Source organism: Zootoca vivipara, chromosome 5 (genome assembly GCF_965207765.1).
Source record: "Zootoca vivipara chromosome 5, rZooViv2.hap1.1, whole genome shotgun sequence".
NCBI lineage: Eukaryota > Metazoa > Chordata > Lepidosauria > Squamata > Lacertidae > Zootoca > Zootoca vivipara.
In genome coordinates this window covers 63,604,983-63,629,193 of record NC_142588.1, presented here as the reverse complement: position 1 = coordinate 63,629,193, position 24,211 = coordinate 63,604,983, and the positions used below count along the sequence as shown (strand labels likewise).

Here is a 24,211-nt window from a genome sequence, read left to right as displayed (position 1 = left end):
GAAAAGATAAAGGGAGTTAGTTACAAAGGTTAGTACAAAGAGAATAGTCTTCTAGCAACTGTCCATGGCCATGGCGAAGGGAACAACATCCTGTAGCTGCAATTGTGTACGTGACAAACTGTTTCTCATAATATGGGGTTTCTCATAATCATGGGGGCCACTGCTCCTTCCAACTTCAAGCTTGTTTCTGAAATGGATTTTTTTTTAAGGAGCCAGTTATTGTTAATCACAGTTCCCTGTTTAAATAACAAGGGGAGCCGGGGTTGACTAAGAGTGGAAGCAGGAACTTTTGAACTCAGCCTTATGGGACAATGAAAGGAGAGAGGGGAACAGGTGATCCCGAGGCTCGCTATTTCTCATACGCATCATGCAAAATAATGGTGTAAATGTGGCCACTGAGTGTATATTTTAGCCATTTTACTGTACCTTAAATATTTCCTTATGCTGCTTCATTTTGAAGCTGCCTTCTTGAATTAAAAGTGTGGTATGTACACACACACAAAAACCAGGCCCGGCCCACTCAAGAGGCAGAGTGAAGCAGCTGCCTCAGGTGGTGGAAGTCCCCAAGTCAGTGCCTCCATGGATCTTGCTGACAGTCACTGGTGCTGGTGCTGCTTCTTCATGCGTGGCAGAGGAAGTGGGGTTGGCAGCGTGGCGGCGGCGGCAGGGAGGAGCAAAATGGGAAGCACCAGTGCTGTGCATAGACATGAAGATCAGCTCAGCTGGACTGGATTTAATGCAGGAGGTTGCTGTCTGCCTGGGCACAACGAACATTGGGAAGACAGTGTGAAGGGTAGATGTGACATTGTGGATCTGGGGCTTTGCACAAATAAGCTGCGAAATCTCCAGGAGATCTAAGACATTACTTGGACTGCTCAGGGACTGTACCAGCTTTGTTGTTGTTTAGTCATTTAGTCGTGTCCAACTCTTCATGACCCTATGGACCAGAGCACGCAAGCACTCCAGCTTAGCCAGGCAGAATCTATGGAAGCCTGAAATGTAATGCATGTTTTAGGACAGAGGATTATTTCCATCATACTTCTCTTGCTCCCACAGTGAGCATTAAGTGCATCTTCTGTATTGTGTGTGGGAAAACTGGCTGTATTTTTTGCCACAAGTTCTGGATTGGCTACTGGGTAATTTTAAATCGAAGCAAATGATGAAGAGAAAAAAACCCCACCACAATTTAGAGTGAAAAGACCCAGAAGGAGCGTTTGTAATTATTTTATACTAATCAATAATGGACACTCTTTCATCGGTAACTGAAAATACGGTCTATTTCAACAGCTTCTACATTTATAAAACCCATCTATAGGTGCTTCTAAGCTGTCACTGTCTTCAGATAGAAGCCAGTCATGTACTGGCAATTTCAGGTTGCGCAATGAAATATGATTCGGAGCTCTTGCGGAGCTCTTGCAAAGAAAATCCACTTCCTCCAGAGATCTGAGTTTTTGTAGTAAGGAAAGTGATGCAAAAATGCAGTGGAAAGAGTAGGATAACACTTGCTTTGATTACAGGTAGGTAGCCGTGTTGGTCTGAGTCGAAGCAAAATAGAAAAATTCCTTCAGTAGCACCTTAAAGACCAACTAAGTTTTTATTTTGGTATGAGCTTTTGTGTGCATGCACACTTCTTCAGATAGGTGCTACTGAAGGAATTTTTCTATTTTACTTGCTTTGATGCAACTTCATCAGAATTAAATATCAAATGTCATCTAATCTCACTCCAACCAAATCAAGATTAATGCTCCATAAACAGCAACCTATGTGCTGTTATTTCCTCGGCACTGAACATATCTTATCACATTATATTGCTGATCATTTTGAAGGCTCAAAGGAGCTCGAAACCAGTTTTAAAAAAAGTTTGAAGCTACAGTATCTTCATGTGTTAAGTAAACCCTACAATAAATTCATGCAAATAAAAGCATAAAGTTAACCCAATACCAAGCAACTTAATGCACACATCCCCCAATTCATCCCCCCAATCTTTCTTAAACAGAAATAATAAACTAATTTACACAGTTTTCCTATGCTTAGGTTTGCATGAAACACATTTTAAAAATCCCTAGGTTTCTTGGTACTGTCTGTAGCAAATGTGAAGGTTTGTGGTGCAATCTTTCACATTCAAGCAGAGAGTCGGTTTCAGAAGAGCTTCAGAGAAGACCCCCAACATCTGCACTGCTTGATGTTGGCCCAGAATGCCTTTGGAATGGCAGGCGCATAACCGCAGGAATGCTCAGTAGATTGATTCTTTGGAACGCTGGCCAAGAAATCTGTAGCGCATGCCAGGTCTCCAGGAGAAAATCTACACTAAGCTTGCATGCACTAGTTAGAATCGAAATTGTTCTGCTGTTTTATGGGGAAATGGGAAACACAATCCCATATCCTCCCGTGTTCACAAATAGCAAAAGGGGCATGCTTCACTCCACTGTGACACACCAGTGAAGTGTCTTCGCTACCTGACTGTATACTGCATTCGTTTAGTCTGAAATAGCACTGCACTCTTCTAATTTAAAAGCCAAGAAGGTAATATTTCATGTGTGTGTGTGTGTATGATGTGGGGCTGCCTCCAATGCTGCAGCTCTTCCATGTATGCAACAGAACATCCTCTTTTTCTGCATCAACTTCAACCCCTGACTGACCTCAAAGTTTGGGTGGGACACACTGGGGGCAGGGAAGGAAGAGGAGAGGAAACAGAAATGTCATTGTGTGGTGTAGTGGTTAAGAGCGGTGAACTCATTCCCCGCTCCTCCACATGCAGCTGCTTGGTGACCTTGGGCTACTCACACTTCTTTGAAGTCTAAACAAAATAAAAAATTCCTTCCAGTAGCACCTTAGAGACCAACTAAGTTTGTCAGTGGTATGAGCTTTTGTGTGCATGCACACTTCTTCAGATACTTCTTTGAAGTCTCTCAGCCTCACTCACCTCACAGAGTGTTTGTTGTGGGGGAGGATGGGAAAGGAGATCTTTAGCCGCTTTGAGATTCCTTAAGGTAGTGATAAAGCAGGATATCAAATCCAAACTCTTCTTCTTCTTCTTGTGCGAATAGTGTTGGAAGCAACCCCCTCTCCTGTTTCTGTGTATACAATTATATAATTGTCCAACAATATCAGCCGTTCAAAATACATGCTTGCAGGTGCACCGTGAAAGTGGTATAAACCACCTGGATGTTACGTTCTAGCTACTTCTCTGAGAAGTTCCAGGGGCACAGCAGGTTTAGCTTCCTTTCAAAGGATGTCGTTTGCTTGTTTTTGTCACTGCAGGATTATTAGCATTTTTTTTTGCCTGTTTATATATAAATTTACAAGTGGAGGCACAGCTTCCACATCTCAGCAAACTGTCAAACTCCATTGTTCCCCCATCAGATTTCTAGGAAGATGCTGACCCTAAGATGATGCCATAGCATAAAACTCATCTCTCCATATCTGTGTCCTCCTTAGTATCTTTGTCTGACTCAAACATGTCTCTTTTTACAGACAGATACCAAGATTACCTCATGTTTAGCTGGAGCAGAGGTGGTTTTAGGGTGGTGCGGCTAGTACAATCACATTGGGCGCCACGCTGTAGGGAGTATTATTATTGATTGATTTTATATACCGCCCTATACCTGGAGGTCTTAGGGTGGTTCACAGAAAAGATCACAACATATATAATCATAATAAAAATAACAACCCAATAACACCCCCCCCAAAAAGAGCCACATTTTAAAAGGGCATAGGATGTAAATCAGATCAACCAAAGGCCTGGTTTAAAAAGAACATTTTTGCCTGGTGCCTGAAAGTGTATAAAGAAGGTGCCAGGCAAACTTTCCCAGGGAGAGCATTCCACAGACTTAGAGCCACTGCAGAGAAGACCTGTTCTCGTGTTGCCACCCTCTGGACCTCTCGAGGAGGGGCCACACAAAGAAGGGCCTCAGAAGATGATTTTAGGGTCCAGGTAGGTTCATATGGAAAGAGGCAGTCCTTGAGGTATTGCGGTCCTGAGCCTTTTGGAGTACCAAAACAATGCTGTAGAACAAAGCACTAGAAGCGGGAGTGCCAAATTTTAGCGTCACACAGGGTGTGAGAGTCCACCACTGACTGGAATGTGGGAAAGTCTGCACCCTTATCTGATCATAATTTCCAATTCAAAAAATCCCCCAAATCCTGTATCAATAAACAATTGTTGACTTAGTTCCCATGGCAACATACCACTTGTAGTTTACCTAACAAAGAATGTGCCAGGCCAGATCTGGCCTGCAGGGTTGACCAACTTTAAGCAGTCCTACTGGCTGGTAGCTATAAGTAGCAGTATCTTTGTCTTCACATGCATGCTCCTATCTAAATATACTTTAGTAGAAAAATACCTCCATCTAGACATTACCTTTAACTTCTACAGACCCTGGGAAGGAAACAGAAGAAAGATAATTCTAGCAACTCAGACTAACACAAAGTTTGACAAAGCATCCGCACAAAGGAGAAAGTCCAGAGTCTGGAAGATAAGATTCACCCCTGGTAAATAGAGACAGCTGAATTATATGTGACCTGAAAAGAAAGGGGAAAAAACCTCAAGAAGAAATGCCAACAAGGCTACATGTTTTACATACATTCATGAAAGGCTCTTGAAAATTTTAAGGTAAATAAGGTCAGTCATAATGAAGCAATAAAATAACCAAGTGCTTTAAAACCCCATTGGAATTAATTTACATTCATCATTTATGTTTCAGTATCATAAAATGTTGGAGGCACTTATTAGGAAGTAGCTCAGCTGTTTTTCCCCTTTTAGAACAGTTTAGCAAATTAGGCAATATGAGGACATAAGAAGAAACCTGCTGAATCAGAACAAAGACTTGTCTAGTTCAGCATTCTGCTAATTCAGATAGCTATGGGAAGTTCTCCAGCAGCACCTGAGCACAGCCGCACCACTATCCACCACTATCCCAGCCCCCCCCCCACACTTCTAGTTTTAGCCATACTTACTAACATGAGCCCCCTGACTGCCCACTCATCACTGCATCTTGCATGTTGCCCACTGACTCAACGGTATCTTGCAGCAGAGCGACACAGTAGAAGGGATTCTTCACTTTGAATTTACCCATAGTAATCACAGCTTGAAGAATACTGTCGATGTAATTAAGCCAATAAAGGTATATTAAAACCCTTCTGGAGAACATTACCTTGACTCATTTTGCTTTCCAGCCGAGCTGCACAGTTATATTATGATCACATTGTGCAATTATGAGGATACACAATGAGAGGAAATGTGACAATTGCTAGATTTGGTTACATTACCTTAAAGCAGGTTAGAAACGAGTGTGAATCTAATGTTGGCAGAGAGGTTGAAAAGCATCCAGCTCACTGGAAGAAGAAAAAACATATGACGATGATAACACGAAAATTAGGAGCTTCTCTAATGAGCACCATTAAGCAAACCAAATCCTAATCTGTTCACAGTCAATCTTCAGAATTGAAATTACATTATGAATCTAGGCCAGCAGTTCAGCAACATGTGTGCAATGACAGTGCTCTCTGCTTGAACACACCCACCATTTTTCTGTCCCATGGTGATGACTTGGGCCACAAACTGTGGGTGCCCAGCACATGTGCACTACACTGCGAAGGCGACTGGGCCGGGATCTGCACCTGTGCCACAGAACTCCAACAGAGACTCTGTGGCAGAGGCACAGGCCCTGGCCCAGTCACTACAGCAGCACCAGAGGTAAGGCAGCTGCAGGCGGTGGGGGGTGGAGGCCAGACACCCACAGCAAAACCTTTGTGGGTGCCTGGGCAGCCAGGGCTCCCTGGAGATGGCACCAGTGTTTCTGTCTATCTCACAAAGGCAATCTTTACAAGCTACCTCCTGGCAATTCCTAACACTCCCTTCCTTCCCAACCTTCAGCTGTGCACATATGTGACTTTTAAATGTGATTATTTTTTATATGTTCTCAATGTTTTAAATATGTTTTTATTTTATTTTATTTTATTTTAATTGTATGGTTTTACTACTTTGTTGTTTGCCCTTCTTGACTCCTTTGGGAGGAAGAGTAGGATAGGAACTTAATAAACAGAAAAATAAAACCTGAGCCACAACAGATTCGGGAGAAAAAAACAAAATAACTGACTAAACACTCTACCTTTGACAGAGTACAGAATGGATATTATACCTTCAGCACCTTCCTGGGGGAAGCTGCAAGGTATTTCTGAAGCTAAAGCTGTAAAGAAGCAGAATGAATATTTTTGAGGAACTGGCCAATGGAACAGAGAAAAGTATCAGAAACAGTAATTTACTATGCCGAAAGTGATGGAAAGTGATATTTCCCTAGTCTACTTTGCTTATTAATAATGAAGAGTTTGATGTCCAGAGTCTGAATCGCAGGGTGTTCATCCACACATTTACTTGACCTGCATTTTGATTGTATTGTGTACCAATTAATTCCCCCAAGACTGAGAGCTTTCTTTTTTCCCCACGGCTGTGGCTTGCAAAAACCCAATATTAGCTGCTCAACTGAAGCTCAGTTAAGCAAAATCGGACAAGGAGACAAGCCCTCAGACCCAGGCGAATTAAACGGTACACAATATGACCAAAATATGGGTCAAGCAAAAGAGTTGCTGTGACTAGAGGCGCTTTCTCCAAACTAGATGCAATAGTGAACCCACCACACTCATTTTTACAAGACACAACTATAACTTCATACCATTTGGGCACATTTCAAAACCTTGCTCTTTGTCTGATAGACGCCTGAGGCATTCAGCATGACCTTGCACTAAAAGGTGAAAAGGTAAATGTAAAGGACCCCTGGGCGGTTAAGTCCAGTAGAATTCGACTATGGGGTGTGGCTCTCATCTCTGCTTTCAGACTGAGGGACCCGGCATTTGTCCACAGACAGATTTCTGGGTCATGTGGCCAGCATGACTAAACTGCTTCTGGCGCAACTATAATAGTGCCAGAGCGCACGATAACGCCGTTTACCTACATTCTGCAGTGGTACCTATTTATCTACTTGCGCTGGTATGCTTTCGAAAAGCTAGGTTGGCAAAACCTTGCTTTAAGAATTTTGTGGGAAGTTATTTTAACAGATGTAAACACTGTGCTGAGTACAAAACAGGAAGGGCATTATGTGTGTGGGTTCTTTAACATGAACAGGGAGGAGAGAAGAATAGACTGGCAACAAAGAACATTTCAAATAAATCTAGGCTCTCACTGGATTAGAAACTATTATGCACAACCTTAAATTTGTGTTCCCTGTTGTCTTGTTTCTCTATTCTCAAAACATGGTTAATAGTGTTGTTAGGTGTTTGCTGAGTATATATATATAAATAAATTGAAGCACACTGGAGTGCACAAATGTTTCCACTGGAAGTTACATCAAGGTGTTGGATAAGGCCACCTGGGAACGCAACTTGGAAAGTAATTTGTGGCTTGAGTTCTGCAAAGCTACCTATGGGTAAACTGAACTTGTGCTCAATGCACCGAACACCAGGTAATGTGAGAAAAACCCTGTAGTGCTTACAACAGCAGCATTAAGTAAGAAGGGACATCGGTTCTGTGTCTGAGGAGTGGAGGACAAGAACAAACATACTTGAAAGCAAGTAGGCAGCAGCCTAAGGTTCATCTAGACAGTAGGGCCTATTTTATATGTGAACCTCCGTTGTATGATATGGGTGTCATAGGGGTTTGGTTTAACAGATTAGTCAAATGAGGCAGAACATGTTATATAGCACCGTCCTTTAGAAATATGTTAGCATTTTTAGTTGATAGGCATGTAGCATAGTTCTCTCATTGGCAGCAAAAGTCAGTCATGTTACATGAAGAAAGAATGAAGGCTAGATAAGTATATTTTGAAGAAGAGACAGGTAGTTAAGTATATTTTGAAGAAGAATGAAGGCTAGATAAGTATATTTTGAAGAAGAGACAAGAAGAGACAGATTCCTATTAGGAATCAGTTCTGTGTGCAACTGGACACAAATTGGATGTACACACCAGTAAAACATACAATAATCAGGCTAAATTAAGTATGGCAAAAGCCTTGGAGCTGATCTAATTTATAGGGGTGGAGTACTCAGAAAAATATCTAGGATTGCCATCTTTTGAAGCGCAAAAAGGAGGACACATTTGTCGACTTCTGCGTTTAACTATGGATCTCTATGATGATTCTCATTTTACATTCCCATGAAAAAGAGGATACACTAAGTAGAATAAAAGCATTGCCAACCGACCCCCACCCCACTCATCATTCCCCCTCCATATCTTCCCCCTTTCCTTCCTAATGTAACACTAATGTCTCAACAAATGAAACTGACCTGTAGAAAATGTAACTTGAAAAAAGAGACATTGCACATACTTTTGTAAGCGAAGAAATCTTTAATAAAAATATATTTAAAACAGAAAAAAAGAAAAAAAAGAGGAAGTGTCCTGGAAAAAGAGGACATATGGCAACCCTATTAAAGATACAACATTGCTTAAAGGAACTGACGTCTTCACATTTCTCCTACCTACTTCATGGGGCCATCTCTCTAGGGGCAAAGGTGGGCATAGCAGCTGTGCTTAAGAATTGCACGTTGGGGGTCTATCAAACTGGTGAGGCTTTGCAAATGGCAATTTCATGGAATGCTGATTCCTCATACAATGTCCGGTCCTTGTTCCCACTGATGCAAATTAGCTTTGCCTTCTGCAAGCAGGGATATGGGTTTTTGCCTGACACCTGCACTATCGAAATGCTAAGGCTGAATCATCTCTTTCTCTTTGTGTCTCTCACAAGTTGCACCTTACGTAAGACCTGAGCGGCAGGGAGAGGAATATGCACTCAGCAGACCCGCTATGGATTAAAGATTTTGCCTTTAACCATGTTGTTAGTGGTTCAAAATCTGTTGTGACTGAGAGTTCCGTGTCACAAACGAGCTTTACCGAAGCACATATCGGAAAGCTACATAAAGTCTGCCTAAATGTCAAGCTGCCCAGGGCATATGGCTGACCTTTAACCATACAGCAGATAAAATTCCAGAACAAGACAGCTGACCCAATGGGCAATAGTAATTTACTCTGCTATTACTGCAGTAAGACCGCTTGCTGTATTAGATCTGACTAATGTTTCATCAAGGCTGGAGTGTTTGTGTGGTTTACTATCACCCAGTGCTGAACACACACAGCACTGAACTGAAGAATAAATAACATACAGTCATACCTCGGTTTAAGTACGCCTCGGTTTGAGTATTTTCAGTTTAAGTACTCCACGGATCTGTCTGGAACGGATTAATCCACTTTCCATTACTTTCAATGGGAAAGTTAGCTTCAGGTTAAGTGCACTCCAGGTTAAGTACGGGCTTCCGGAACCAATTACACTCATACCTCGGGTCAAATACGCTTCAGGTTGAGTACTTCGCGGACCCATCTGGAACAGATTAATCCACTTTCCATTACTTTCAATGGGAAAGTTCGCTTCAGGTTAAGTACGCTTCAGTTTAAGTACTCCACGGACCGTCTGGAACGGATTAATCCACTTTCCATTACTTTCAATGGGAAAGTTCGCTTCAGGTTAAGTACGCTTCAGGTTAAGTACAGACTTCCAGAACCAATTGTGTTTGTAAACCGAGGTACCACTGTACTATCTTTTGTGCACTGGCAAGTTATGGTAATACTTCTTAGTGTGGTTTAGGCATTCCTTCTTTGAAGCACCGTTAGCAGCTCAAGCATCCAGTGTGTGGATTCTTCAGGTGTGCAGTGTACAACCTACAGGCTATAAACTGATCATCACCTGTACTGCACTATAGTTGGTATACTTTGGTGAGATGTTCTGCTTTCACCTTGACTTAACTTAAACAAAGCAGTGAGCAACTTAGGAAGGAAAGTGGAGAGGGATCCCTGTTTCCACATTACTTCTGATAAACTGTGGTTTGCCTCCTTGTGGTACTAAGTTATTGTTGGAAGTGCAACAGCAGAGATTATTTACTTAGCCTTTTAGGGGTTCATTCTGTTAGTGCTAAAGTCAACTATCAAAGAGGGGAGTTGGGTGGTGGTGGTGTTGCTTAGTAACCAGGCAAAGTGGTATGATCTTTACTGAAGCAGCACCTGCGCTGATTGGTTGTGTAGTTATGAGGAAGTTTTCCTTTGTATGGTTGGCTGGATGTCTCCATTCAGTCCTGAATTAGGAAAGACAAATTCTCGATGGTACCTTAAAACTAGCAAAGATTTATCATAAGCATGATAATAAATGTTGGAAATGTAAGAGTGTACAGTGGTACCTCGGTTTATGAACACAATTGGTTCCGGAAGTCTGTTCATAAACCGAAGCGTTCATAAACTGAAGCAAACTTTCCCATTGAAAGTAATGGAAAGTGGATTAATCTGTTCCAGACGGTCCGCGGGGTACTTAAACTGAAGCGTTCATAAACTGAAGCAAACTTTCCCATTGAAAATAATGGAAAGTGGATTAATCCGTTCCAGATGGGTTCACAGAGTACTTAAACTGAAGCATTCATAAACTGAAGCATGGGTGTAATTGGTTCCGGAAGTCTGTTCATAAACTGAAGCGTTCATAAACTGAAGCGACTTTCCCATTGAAAGTAATGGAAAGTGAATTAATCCGTTCCGAATGGGTCCGCGGTGTTCATAAACCGAAAATTCATAAACCGAGGTGTTCATAAACCGAGGTTCCACTGTAGAAGGAACCTTTTACCATATGTGGTGGACTTGCCCCCAGGTAAAGAACTTCTGGGAAAATATTTATAATGAAATGAAAAAAGTTTTGAAAAACACCTTTATCAAGAAACCAGAAGCTTTTTTACTTGGGATAGTTAGAGAGGAACTACCAAAAAAAGATACTACGTTTTTTTCTGTATGCCACAACAGCAGCAAGGATTTTATTAGCTAAGAATTGGAAGAGTGAAGATTTACCAACAGTGGATGAATGGCAGATGAAGATGATTGAATTTATGGAACTGGCCGAACTGACCGGGAGACTTCGTGACCAGAGGGAAGAGTCGGTGGAAGAAGATTGGAAGAAATTTAAAGTTTATTTAAGAAATAATTGCAATATTGGAAATGTTTAAGATAAGATTTGGAAGTACCGGGAGGTTGTAGAGGAGGATTTGTAGAGGTATTGTAGTATATTAAGATTTAGATATAAGGATAAAAGAAGAATTGAATGTTGTTAAAGAATTCATATGAGGTGAATTTTTGTTAGTTAAGGTAAAAATAAGATGATTGAAATATGATATAGAAATTTGTTAGTTAATAATAAGATGATTGAAGTATGGTATAGAAATTATTAAGGATGATATACAATGAAAAGCAGAAAGGAGGGACTTGAGGAAGTCAACAATGTTAGGATACATGAGTGATAAATTTTGTTTTTTGTTTTTTCTTTTGTACTTTTGTGTTCTATGTGCTTTTTTGTATTTCTGTATTTTTGTGTTTTATATGTTTTTCTCTCAGTTTTATAAAATCAATAAATATATTTGGGGGGGGGGAGGAAAGACAAAGTCTCTCATTCCTTTCTCCTCAAATTATACACTGCTTATATTATTTTATTTAGTAGAGTATTATCAGGTTTCTTTCCCCTCTGAGCTCTATCTGCAATATTTAAGTGATGCAACAGATTCTCCACCCCACCCCTCAGCATAGCTGCCAAGTTATCCCTTTTTTACAGGGATTTTCCCTTATGCTGAATAGGCTTCCTCGCGAGAAAAGCGAAAACTTGGCAGCTATGCCCCTCAGCAGAAGGAACCACATTGTTAACACCATATAATTTTTTTATTCCTTATTTCCTTTCAGTTGTGTTACTTGACCATTCCTTCCTCTTCTCCCTCCAACCACTTTGCAATGGGTTTCTCCCATCTAAATGCCATACATAACTGTGTTTGGGCTTTGAGTCTGACAACCAGTATCTTCCCATTGCATATGTTGCCACCTTGAAAGAAGCAGTACATGGACAGCAACTCTAATGAAGGAAATTAAGGGCTCTGCCTTTTGGGGACAAGAAATTGCAAATTACCTTTTGCTGAAAAGCAAGGAAAATTTTTGTTTGCCTGGCACTAATGTGAAAGCCGTTCAATCACTACCTTCTTAGCATTGTTAAAACTGATTATATTGCCTAAATTTGTGGCCAATGGGCCAGATTTTTCAAGAAACTTCTCTAACCATTTGGGACACTGAAGCAGCAAACCATTTTGGCTTCATTAGAAAGTAATGGCTTCATTAGAAAATGTAATGATTTTGTTAGCAGTCTTCAATTATTCAAAAAGCTGAAAACAACAGTTCTTTTTTACTACTTTGGAAGCATAGTTGGAGTAATTACTGCATTCGTTACAATTATTTATAGCCAGATATAAATCCTTCCAAGGCTGTTTACAAGTAAAAAAAAAGAACATTAAAGAAAAGCATCACAGCAAACAGTATCAGTATCAACATTTAAAATGTCGTCAGGATCCTTCTCACAGGGCAGCTGGTCACAAAATGGCCCTGTGGAGGGAGGAGCAGAAAATTCCAGCAGCAGTGGGCTCTGAGGTGATCTTCCGCAAGCAACATGGGTGAGATAAATAAATAAACCCTATAAACTTGCTTGAATGTTCCCATAACTTTCTTCCTGAAGGCAACAACATTTTAACTGATTCTTCAGGAAGAAAGTGATTTTCACATTTTACTGTTCCCTTCATTTTGTTCTGAAAATGGTAAAAGTGAAGTAAAAATGCCTTTTCGTTTCAGTAATGAATTTGCTCCTTCAGATTAGCAACAACCTTAGATTAAAAGCAAGACTGGGGGTCTGGTGTGTTTTCCTACTGTCCACAGTTATACCGTCCAGTTCATACACCTCTGTTAAAAATGAGATTAAGACAGCTGCCCCGCTAGTTTCAATATGTTGTAGTCGTTAAGAGAATCAGATTAGGACCTGATAGACTCGGGTTCAGGTCCCCACACAGTCATTAGTTGACTTTGGGCCTGCCTCACAGGATTGTTGTGAGGGTAAGCTATAGGGAAGAAGTGTGGAAAGAACCACGCGTGCCACCTTGAGCTCTTTTGGAAGAAAAGTGGGATATGAATGTATTAAAAATAAATAAATTGCAACCGTGAGTAAAGGATGATTCGTATGAACATTCTATGGGGCTTGTTTTTCACCTGTGGGGTTTGTAGGCATCTAGTCTGGAACGTGGATGGCAAAGCAACAAAACAAAACCACAACGGAGCGCAACAATATTTTTTGAAAGCACTTGCCTTCATGTGTTTAAAACTGTACTTGGTCGGGGTGAGATAAAAAAGTGTTCATGTCCGTATATTTATTTATTACATTTATATGTCACCTTTTCCTCCAAGGAGTTCAAGGTGGTAGGCATGGTTCTCCCCTCCCCATTTTATCCTCACAATAACCCTGTGAGGTGGGTTAGGCTGAGATACAGTGATGGGCCCAAGGTTACTCAGTGAGCATCATGGCTGAGTGGGAACTTGAACTCTGGTCTTCCAAGGTACAATCCAACACTCTAACCCAGGCATCCCCAAACTGCAGCCCTCCAGATGTTTTGGCCTACAACTCCCATGATCCCTAGCTAACAGGACCAGTGGTCAGGGAAGATGGGAATTGTAATCCAAAACATCTGGAGGGACAAAGTTTGGGGGTGCCTGCTCTAACCCATTGCATCACACTGACTCAGGCATTACTGACATGTTTTGTATGGTATTTGTGGAAGTGTTTTGCTTTCCCCTTCTCTTCAGGGCCAGATAAGATGGCATGAGATGAAAGATTCATGTGCTGCCGCCCTTATCTCACATGGCCTCCAGTTTCCTCTTCTTCCTTCTGGTTTTCTCTGATGTACAGTATCATATATATACTTTGTGTGTGAAATGCTGCAGTGCATAGTGTTCCTGTTCAGGGTTCTAGCCATCCAGCTGTGCCCATTCCTCAAACACCCCAATCCGTGGTTTTCTGTTTTTCTCCCTAAATGGTAATTCAGCATTCCAAGTCCACTGACAACACATCGTCTTTGTTGGGGTTTGGGGGGGGGGCGCATCCATCTATTAAAATCTTCCTCCCCTTAATATTTTGTTGTCCTTCAGCAAACCCCAAGCATGCCAATATGCCCCTCTTGTGTGTGAATGGTGTTGCTTTGGCTACGTGAGGAAATGCCTTTGGAGACTTTGTTTGCTATTAGTATATATGCTGATGTATACATTTATGTGTTGTAACAGAGGTGTATTTTTTTTAAAAAGTATTGAGGTGGGGGTGGGGTCCCCAGTGTGCTTCTGGTCCTGCAGAGTCAATAATTGCTCTCTGTGACTAAGCGCTGAAAAATACATTCAGACAAAATTTGGAACAAATTACTCTCACTTCCAAATAATGTTAGCTGCAAATTATACTCTGGCCCGCCAGACATAGAAAGCCAGCCTAATTGAGTTAATAATTGTCACAGCTTTAAAGCTGTTGCAGCAAGGCCTCTGTGCTCTATAACCAAAAACAAAAAAACCCAGAAAATAAAGCTTTTATTTAAATTATGAGAGTTATTAAATTAATCTGTGGTTCCAATGTCTCTTGCACTGTTGGGCCAATTGTGATGGAAAGCGTATGCTGGGATCATGTTGAATTTTTATTTTTTTAAAAAAATGATCAGATAACAAACACCATTTCAGAGCAGCTGGAGTTCAAACATCCAGGCCAATATTTGCTAGGGACTGTTTAGCTGTGATAATACCAACTGGGTAAATTGTAATGTATTTGCAAGGTCTTTGCTTCTCAAAGTCTGATCCCCCCCCCTCCGTTGGCAGGAAATTGACATGACAGGGAATAGCAGATGGTACAAGATCACATTCACTGTTATGGCTCACTATTATGTCTTGATATACAAGATTTGCCTCTAAGTCAGGGGTGGCTAAACTTGTTTTTGGCCCAAAGGCCAGTGGTGGCTGCTGATCATTGAGAATGGTAGGGCAGAAGGCAGGAAGACCAACAGTAGGTGGAACCAGAGCCCATAACCACCCCATGACTGATTGTAAGCAACAAGGTGGGCAGGTAGGTGGAAGGGGCTGAGGACAGGCTGAGGTTGGTGGGGCAGTGCCCCATTTGCCCTAAAAGACCAGCATCCACAGCATCACTCTTGGCCAACCTACTGAGGACCGAAGACTAGTGCTAGTGAGGGCACCCCACCCACTCCATCTCACATACAAGACACATGTACACTCATGCTCCTTAGCTGATCTATGCACATTGGCTGAACAGAAGTGATTACCCCTCCCTACTGACAAAATAATGGATCTGATGCCTATGGAGAGGGCAACGTGAATCCTAAGCAGGGTGCTGGGTTGGGTGGAGAGGTTCAAGCCTTTCTGCTTACTTAAGCACCATGTTTACTTTAGTTCTTTTGCTTTTTGCTGCAAACACCAAATTCAGTGTGGTATTGGAGGTCCATAACAACTCCCTGTTTATACAAACACAGTACAGTGGTACCTTGGTTCCCAAACTTAATCCGTTCCGGAAGTCCGTTCCAAAACCAAAGCGTTCCAAAACCCAGGCGCGCTTTCCCACAGAAAGTAATGCAAAACGGATTCATCCGTTCCAGACTTTTAAAAACAACCCCTAAAACAGCTATTTAACATGAATTTTACTATCTATCGAGACCATTGATCCATAAAATGAAAGCAATCATCAATGTACTGTACTATAAAATAAATCAGAAAGTATTGTAGAGGATAAAATAAAAAATAAAAAAATTCTTACCTGCACTGATGATAGTTGTTGTTAATCAGTAGCTGAACACAGTCACAAACACAAATTAACCAAAAAAGCCTCAAAAACAAAAATGCAAAGGAAATAGCAAAAACAAAAGCGCCAAACTTAATCCGTTTCGGAAGTCCATTTGACTTCTGAAATGTTCAAAAACCAAGGCACAACTTCTGACTGGTGCAGGTGCCCCGGAAACAATAGCTGACAGCCGCATTGGACATTCTGCTTCCAAAAAATGTGTGAAAACCAGAACACTTCCAGGTTTTAGGCATTTGGGAACCAAGGCTTTTGAGTACCAAGGCGTTTGAGAACCAAGGCACCAATGTACTTGAGCTGCACAGGGTACATTCTTCCAAACAAACTGTTGTATATGTGTAAAGACAGTTTGTACCTGTGCCCACCAATGCTAAGGAGTGTCAACAAGGCTTTGTTGACACTTGGACTTTCACTGAGATTCCTGCATTGCAGGGGGTTGGACTAGATGAGCCCTGGAATCCCTTCCCACTCTACAATTGAGTCTATGACTGTTTTCTTTCTGCTCTAGCGGGACATCATCCAATGTGCTTCTTCTATTTCAGGTGAGCGGAGTCACCAAAGGGATGGCACAAACCAGAGAGCAACGGGTGCTGATCATGGTGGTTGTGATGGTCATTTGCTTTCTTCTCTGCTGGCTACCTTATGGCACCGTGGCCCTGATAGCGACATTTGGGAAGCCCGGCCTAGTTACTGCCCCTGCCAGCATCATTCCTTCCATCCTCGCAAAGAGTAGTACGGTCTACAATCCGGTCATCTACATATTTTTGAACAAACAGGTAAATAAAAACTCACTGCGGTATAGGGAAAGGATTGATAACAATAGCTGGCAATAATGGGAACTGTTTTCTAAATAAAGGTAACAGTAAAGGGACCCCTGACCATTAGGTCCAGGCGTGACCGACTCTGGGGTTATGGCACTCATCTCGCGCTATAGGCCGAGGGAGCTGGCGTCCAGCTTCCGGGTCATGTGGCCAGCATGGCAAAGCCGCTTCTGGCGAACCAGAGCAGCACACGGAAACGCCGTATACCTTCCCGCTGTAGCGGTACCTATTTATCTACTTGCACTTTGACGTGCTTTCGAACTGCTAGGTTGGCAGGAGCTGGGACCAAGCAAAGGGAGCTCACCCCGTCGCAGGGATTCGAACCGCCAACCTTCTGATCGGCAAGCCCTAGGCTCTGTGGTTTAACCCACAGCGCCACCTGCATTTTCTAAATTGTTGTTGTTGTTTAGTCGTTTAGTCGTGTCCGACTCTTCGTGACCCCATGGACCATAGCACGCCAGGCACTCCTGTCTTCCACTGCCTCCTGCAGTTTGGTCAGACTCATGTTGGTAGCTTCGAGAACACTGTCCAACCATCTCATCCTCTGTCGTCCCCTTCTCCTTGTGCCCTCAAACTTTCCCAACATCAGGGTCTTTTCCAGGGAGTCTTCTCTTCTCATGATGTGGCCAAAGTATTGAAGCCTCAGCTTCACAATCTGTCCTTCCAGTGAGCACTCAGGGCTGATTTCCTTCAGAATTGATAGGTTTGATCTTCTTGCAGTCCATGGGACTCTCAAGAGTCTCCTCCAGCACCACAATTCACAATTTTCTAAATAACCACTCCCAAATAAGAAATGGTGGCTGTGAAGGAGAGGCACTCACTGACACAGTCTGACCATTTAGCCCAGTATTTCAAACTATGAAAATCCAACATTACATAATGAAGTCCTGCTCCTTTGACAACCCACTTATCTTGTCGGCTGAGAACATCATGGCTCCATCATGACAAGGAAATGGAACAGTGAGTAGTCAAGGAGGTATAGGAGCTCTCCAGGGAAATGCCAAGAATGTGGCTTTGAAATGTATGACAGACTTTGTACAAACATGAGCAGTAACTTTCTAACTAAAGAAGCAGACACTTTTGGAGTTCTTAAAAGAAAGCAACTCAGTTGGTTGGCTAGACTTTCTTTCCCTTCATGTAAGTTTTAATGGGCAAAAAACAACAACATGAGAGTTACAGTTCAGACACTTTCATACAGCACTGAAGTAAAATGGCGAGAATGATGTTTCTGGGAATCTTCCATTTTTCTTCAGTATAGACTTTCCTTGGATTGTATGCAGCAAAAACCACCAACTGCTCTGCTAGTTGCCATCATTTTATTTGGTCAAGATCATATTTGGCACTGACACTCTCGGAGCATCCAGTGTTTTTGTAAGTTGATCTCATGAGAAGCAGCACGATGAGTGCAACATCAGCTTTCATGCCTCGTGGATATTTGGATGTTTTGAACATGGTGTGCTTCACCACATGCCACTCTGGGGGCTGAATAGTTTGGTTGATCAACAAGTTACTCTGTAAGTTCATATCGGATGTGGGTGGCACTGTAGTCTAAACCACTGAGCCTCTTGGGGTTGCCGATTATAAGATCGGCAGTTCGAATCCACGCGATGGGTGAGCTCCCATTGCTTTGTCCCAACTCCTGCCAATCTAACAGTTCAAAAGCATACCAGTGCAAGTAGATAAATAGGTACTGCTGTGATAGGAAGGTAAATTCCATTTCCGTGCGCTCTAGTTTCCATCACGGTGTCCCGTTGTGCCAGAAGCGGTTTAGTCATGCTGACAACATGACCCGGAATGCTGTCTGCAGACAAATGCCAGCTTCCTCGGCCTGAAAGCAGAGATGAAAGCCACACCCCATAGTTGAATTCAACTGGACTTAGCGGTCCAGGGGTCCTTTACCTTTTTACCTTTCTGCAAATTTGCAGGAAGCCATTCCAACAATGAAATTGCCAGAAGGAGCTCATGTTGCAGAGCATTCAGATTATTCAGATGACAACTACTTCGCAACATCAATAGTTCATCACTTCAGATGAAAGGAGGCAAAATCAGCCTCCAAAGCAGTATGAAATGGTCCCAAATGAACATTTATTTATTTAATTTATATCCCACTTTTTCTCCAAGGACTTCAAGGTGGCATACATTAAAACAGGACAGTGTGGCCACTGTAGACCTTCTTCTTTTAAGCTGAGAACTTTCCCATTCTGCATCTTTATTGGAATTCCTTTTGAGATGTTTGAAAGTTGATTTAAATGTGTGTTTATTTTTTCCCCCATCTCATATTCTTTGCCACCCTGGGGTCCTTTGGGAGGAAGAACAGGATATAAATTTAATGAGCAAATAAATGTTGCTGCTTTGAATATTAGAAACAATGTCCAGTCTGAACATCTATGTTTAATATGATGTATTCACCTTCACCTTCTACTCACAAAACACAAAGATGAATTTTCAGCAATTTATATGGGAGATTCATGTAGAATCTGTATGTTTACAGATTATCTACAGATTCTCCTCAGCCTCTTTTTTAAAAAATAACCAGAACTTTTTCTGTTTTCCATTCTTATCTAGCCTCCTGAATTCTAGCTGATAAATAGAATGTGGACTTCTGGAGTGAGATATATCTGACTCAACATCCAGATTCTGCACCAGTTCTGTGCCAACTGATCTATAGTATAAGCCTAAGGACACAATATAGCCTTGTTCACTCACATGTAGTGCATTTCCATGTTGAACCAGGAGTAGCTAAAGAATCATGGCTGAAATATTCACAGATTAAGCTGTTTACAGTATTTTTGACAGCGAAAGATAGAGAATATATATATATTAACTATCATTTTGATTACTCAGTTGTGAACTGGTTTATTCAGAGTAACACTATCATTGTTTATCAACTGTCGTATCTCCACAGAATGCCCTGTTGAGGAACATAACATAATTGGGCGGTTTTCCTTTATGAAAAAGTCCCCTGACTTTTTGGCTTCCTGTCAAGATCTGTAAAGCCCAAAATTCTGTATATGCAAATTGTGCTTTTGATCATACCAACATCCATAAAGACATAATGAGCAGGTTAGGCTGTCAGTTGTATTAACCCATTTCCACCACCCTTCTGAGTGATCCCCCCTCCCCATCCCCACCCCTCCCCACCCCTTCTCTACATAAGTGCCTGGAAACTTCCATTTCACTGTATCTGAAGAAGTGTGCATGCACACGAAAGCTCATACCAAAATAAAAACTTAGTTGGTCTTTAAGGTGCTACTGAAGGAATTTTTTTTATTTTACTTCGATCCAGACCAACACGGCTACCTACCTGTAACAACAGTGCAGTTATCCTTTTGTAGCAATCACAGGCTCTCCAGTCTAACAACAAGGCTTGAAGGTAATGTTGTAAAAACCGTGTTTGCTTCCTCCCAGAGTTTCAAATTAATCCACGAGCAAGGAAATATTCTGAGTTACTTTTAGCTGAACTTTCCGTTTAATAAACACATATTCCAAATATATTCCAGTATAACACTTCCCCCACAAATGCATAATATGCACCACATCTATGTTGGCACTGAATATTTTAATATCTAGTAATGGTGCTGATTTGCTAATATTTGCTGGTGTTGCAAGGACTAATGGCAGAGAGCTGTGGGTACAGGCTAACCTTGGCTTCTCATGAGGTTTACATAGCAGAGATTTAATCATTACATTCTTGATCCAAAGAGGTCATTAAAGGTAAAGGTAAAGGTAAAGGGACTCCTGACCATTAGGTCCAGTCACGGACTCATCTCGTGTTATTGGCCCAGGGAGCCGGCATATAGCTTCCGTATCATGTGGCCAGCATGACAAAGCCACTTCTGGCAAACCAGAGCAGCACACGGAAACACCGTTTACCTTCCCGCCGGAGTGGTACCTATTTATCTACTTGCACTTTGACGTGCTTTCAAACTGCTAGGTTGGCAGGAGCAGGGACCGAGCAACAGGAGCTCACTCCATCGCAGGGATTTGAACTGCTGACCTTCTGATCGGCAAGCCCTAGCCTCTGTGGTTTAACCCACAGTGCCACCTGCGTCCCTAAAGCGGTCATTAAACATGTACAAATACTTCCATGTATAAATTGCTTTCTTGCAGTGGCTATTTTATTTTACTGCTGTTTCTCGTGCAACTTTGAACAATGACTGCAGATGGCTTTCTTCTTAAAGCACATTGGAGATAAATATACTGTTTAGTCTTCAGCATCCCTGAACTTCTCTATGTTTTAGGAGACGTCGTCTAAATAATACAGTGCAGATACAAGCTAAACACCACATCTTATATTTGCCATACATTATTGTGAGGAAATAGAAAGCTATTGAAAGCGAGGGGTTGTTTCCACAGAGTTTCTAGGCATGAGGATGATTGATCATATTACAACTCAATAAAAGACGGAACATCAACTGTTCCTTTCTCTTGTGTCCCTCAAATTCAAAGAAAATCCTTGTGATCCATCTTTGTTATTAGAGACCCAGCTCTTTTATCACCTTTGTCTTGTATGCCAGCTATGGCCAACTTCGGATCATGATAGTCAGTATAGCCCATGCATTAGTGACATTGAACTGGAGCTGCCCTTGGGCCAGAAGCTCCAGTTAATGCAGAATGCAGTATCTAGACTGATGATGGGGAGAGATGGCTGATAGCATGTGACACCTCTGCTGAAAGATCTGCACTGGGTGCCAATGTGATGCCTCGGCCCTCCAGATGTTTTTGGCCTACAACTCCCATGATCCTAGCTAGCAGTACCAGTGGTCAAGGATGATGGGAATTGTAGTCTCAAAACATCTGGAGGGCCGAGGTTGAGGAAGCCTGGTCAAGGGTATTGCATCAATATACAAACCCTGAACAACTTGGGTACAGGATATTCTAGGGCAGTGATGAATACTGGTTGTTGGGAATCACAAGTGGAGAGAGTGTTATTGTGCTCGTGTTCTGCATTTTGACCACAGTGGGAACAAATTAATAGGCTACATGGGCCTTTGGTCTGATCCAGCAGGGTTCTTCTTTGTTCTGTAATTTAAGTCACTTAATTCCAACTGCATGGCCTTTACATCTGATCAACACATGAATATTCAGTGTGAATTGGTCTTACGAAAACAGAATAATTTTGATTCATAGCAATTCCAACAAATGACAGCCATTGGCCGTAACAGGGAAAACAGGGAATTAGATTACCTGTCAGAAATGTAGCTTTTTGGTGAGAAGGGTTCACAGACAATGGAGGAAAGTGAACTTTCCTTTTTTTGGATTCCACAAGGCAGAGCAATGTCATTGAAGATAGATGTTTCGATTGCTTCACGAGGAAGCTTTTTTAAAAGGGAAGTATCAATGGTATTTTGCAGGAAAATAGTTACTCTCAATCCATTTATCTGTGACCCAAGTAACTGGTCAGTGCTTATTGTGTCATTTATCTGCTCTGGGAGCTCTTAAAATAATAACAATAATATTCAACAGTAGGTGCCTTTCCATTATCAGCCATATCCATTTATCTCCCCAAGTGAAAACTCTAAGCCATATAGGGTAAGGAATGTTTTTGTTCAAGGTTAGCACTACCTCAATCTTCTTTCAAAGTTACCTTGAGAGATGCATATACCCATTTGAAAAAAAGATACAGCAAACCAGACTGGTAAGACTATTTCCAAAGAAAGGAAAGCAACTTCACTGTTTTTTATTTCTTACTCGGGAATTCAGGAATTGATTTCGGAAGCAATCAAAATGTACTGTGTCTGATGCACTGTTCTACAGTTCTACATAGCAGTTCTTATATTTGCCACTTTTATTATTAAAATAAGGATAAACAATAAAAAATGAAAAGAAGTAATAGAACACAGTCAAAGAAGAAAATTAACAACTAATGTCATAAATATACAAGGGCTACCTGTGATCATTAAATTCTTCCTCAATATGGTATTTATAATATTCCTAAGACTGTTTTTATCATCATTTATAATCAGCAAATGTAATTATATCAGTAGATAATCCAATTAAATTCCAAACACCCCATATTCTATGTAACTGGCGATTCAATCCAGTGAATACATGAATTAAACAATATAATTCATGACAAGCCCAAGGTCCTCTTATGAACAATGCCCATTTCAACTAACCACATCACTTTGTGAAACTGAAGTATAATTTGTTGAAACCAAAATGTTGCTATCAGATGCTTAGGACACAGACATTATTATATATATATTTTTTGCCTTTTGCCAGTGCATACATATTTATTGCTTCAGCTGCATGTAAAATAATTAATTCCAGTGGGACTTGTTTATTTTATCTTACTCCCAAATACCAGGGATTGATCTGGACTCGTTACTCTGGATGTGTGTAAGCCTTTGTGTAAGCCTAAAGCAAGCTTAGCACTTGAAATGCAGGGGGCCTGGCACTTAACATAGAGTTTGGTTCCGGTCTGCATACAAAGGCAAAATCGCACAAAATCAGGAACCCCCAGAACCACAGAGGGCTGCAAGGCAGAGGGCTGCTTGCTAGACTCTGGGAAGGTTGTGGGACGGCCCATGACTTTCTAAAAGGAAGGAAGTAGGGAAGGAAAACCTGCAGTGTGAGCAGGTGCGGAAAATAAATAAATAAATAAATAAATAAATAAATAAATAAATAAATAAAGAGTGGAGAATGATAGACTCCCTCCGCTCTCCATTTATTTATTTATTTATTCATTCATTCATTCATTCCCCAACTGAGTAAAGTTGCAATTGCACACCCTCCAATATTTCTCTAATGAAAACAGGGAAATAATAATAATAATAATAACAACAACAATAATAATAATTCTTTATACCCCATCCATCTGACTGAGTTGCCCCAGCCATTCTGGGTGGCTTCCAACATATATAAAAAATAAACATTAAAAGACTTTAATGGGATGCATTTCAGATGTCATCTAAAGGTTGCATAGTAACTTACCTCCTTGGAAGCCACATAATTGTCTCCTAAGACAGAAAGGCCCCAACAACAATAGATTTGTATAACTGCATTATGATGTTGGCAGGTTTGTTTCTAGTTCATTTCCTACTGATCCCTGGCATGGAATTTGCCTTTTCCACAGCAGCCACCCACTGGGACAGAGTCTTCATCAAGCCATCTACTACAATCTGAAGGTCTCAGTCACTGCCTGCTCAGGCTCCATTAGCATATATGTGAAATATATATATATATATATATATATATATATATATATATATATATATACGGTATATATATATACGGTGTATATATATACGGTGTATATATATATATATATATATATATATATATATATACCCCATATATATATATATATATATATATATATATATATATATATATATATATATTTGCCCCAACATGCATCACTTTATGCTTGGCTACATTACCTTTAAGAAGAAGGTAGACAGCATCTGTTAAGGATGCTGTAGTTCAGGTCTGGGAGAGCTTTGGCCCTCCAGATGTTGCTGGACTACAATTCCCATCAGCCTCAGCAAGCGTAGCCAATGCAGTTCAGCAGAATCTGGAGGGCTAAAGGTTCCCTATACTGGCTATAGTTTTTTTTTTTAAAAAAAAACCCTGCCCTGAGCAGGAGGGTGAGCTAGATGACCCCCGAAGTACCTTCCATCTCTGAAATCCTATGATTCTGTTCTAAAACTCTAGAGTGTCACTGGACGT

General features: G+C 41.2%; 1 protein-coding gene across 1 annotated transcript in view; it reads left to right on the top strand.

Annotated features, from left to right (window-relative positions):
• LOC118093904 (pinopsin-like) overlaps positions 1 to 24,211 on the top strand; it is an 81,431-nt gene that overhangs the window by 35,081 nt on the left and 22,139 nt on the right. Inside the window, exon 3 of the mRNA XM_035133750.2 lies at positions 16,259 to 16,492. Within this exon, the coding sequence (XP_034989641.1) occupies positions 16,259 to 16,492 (234 nt within the window). The remainder of the gene's footprint in view (positions 1 to 16,258; positions 16,493 to 24,211) is intronic.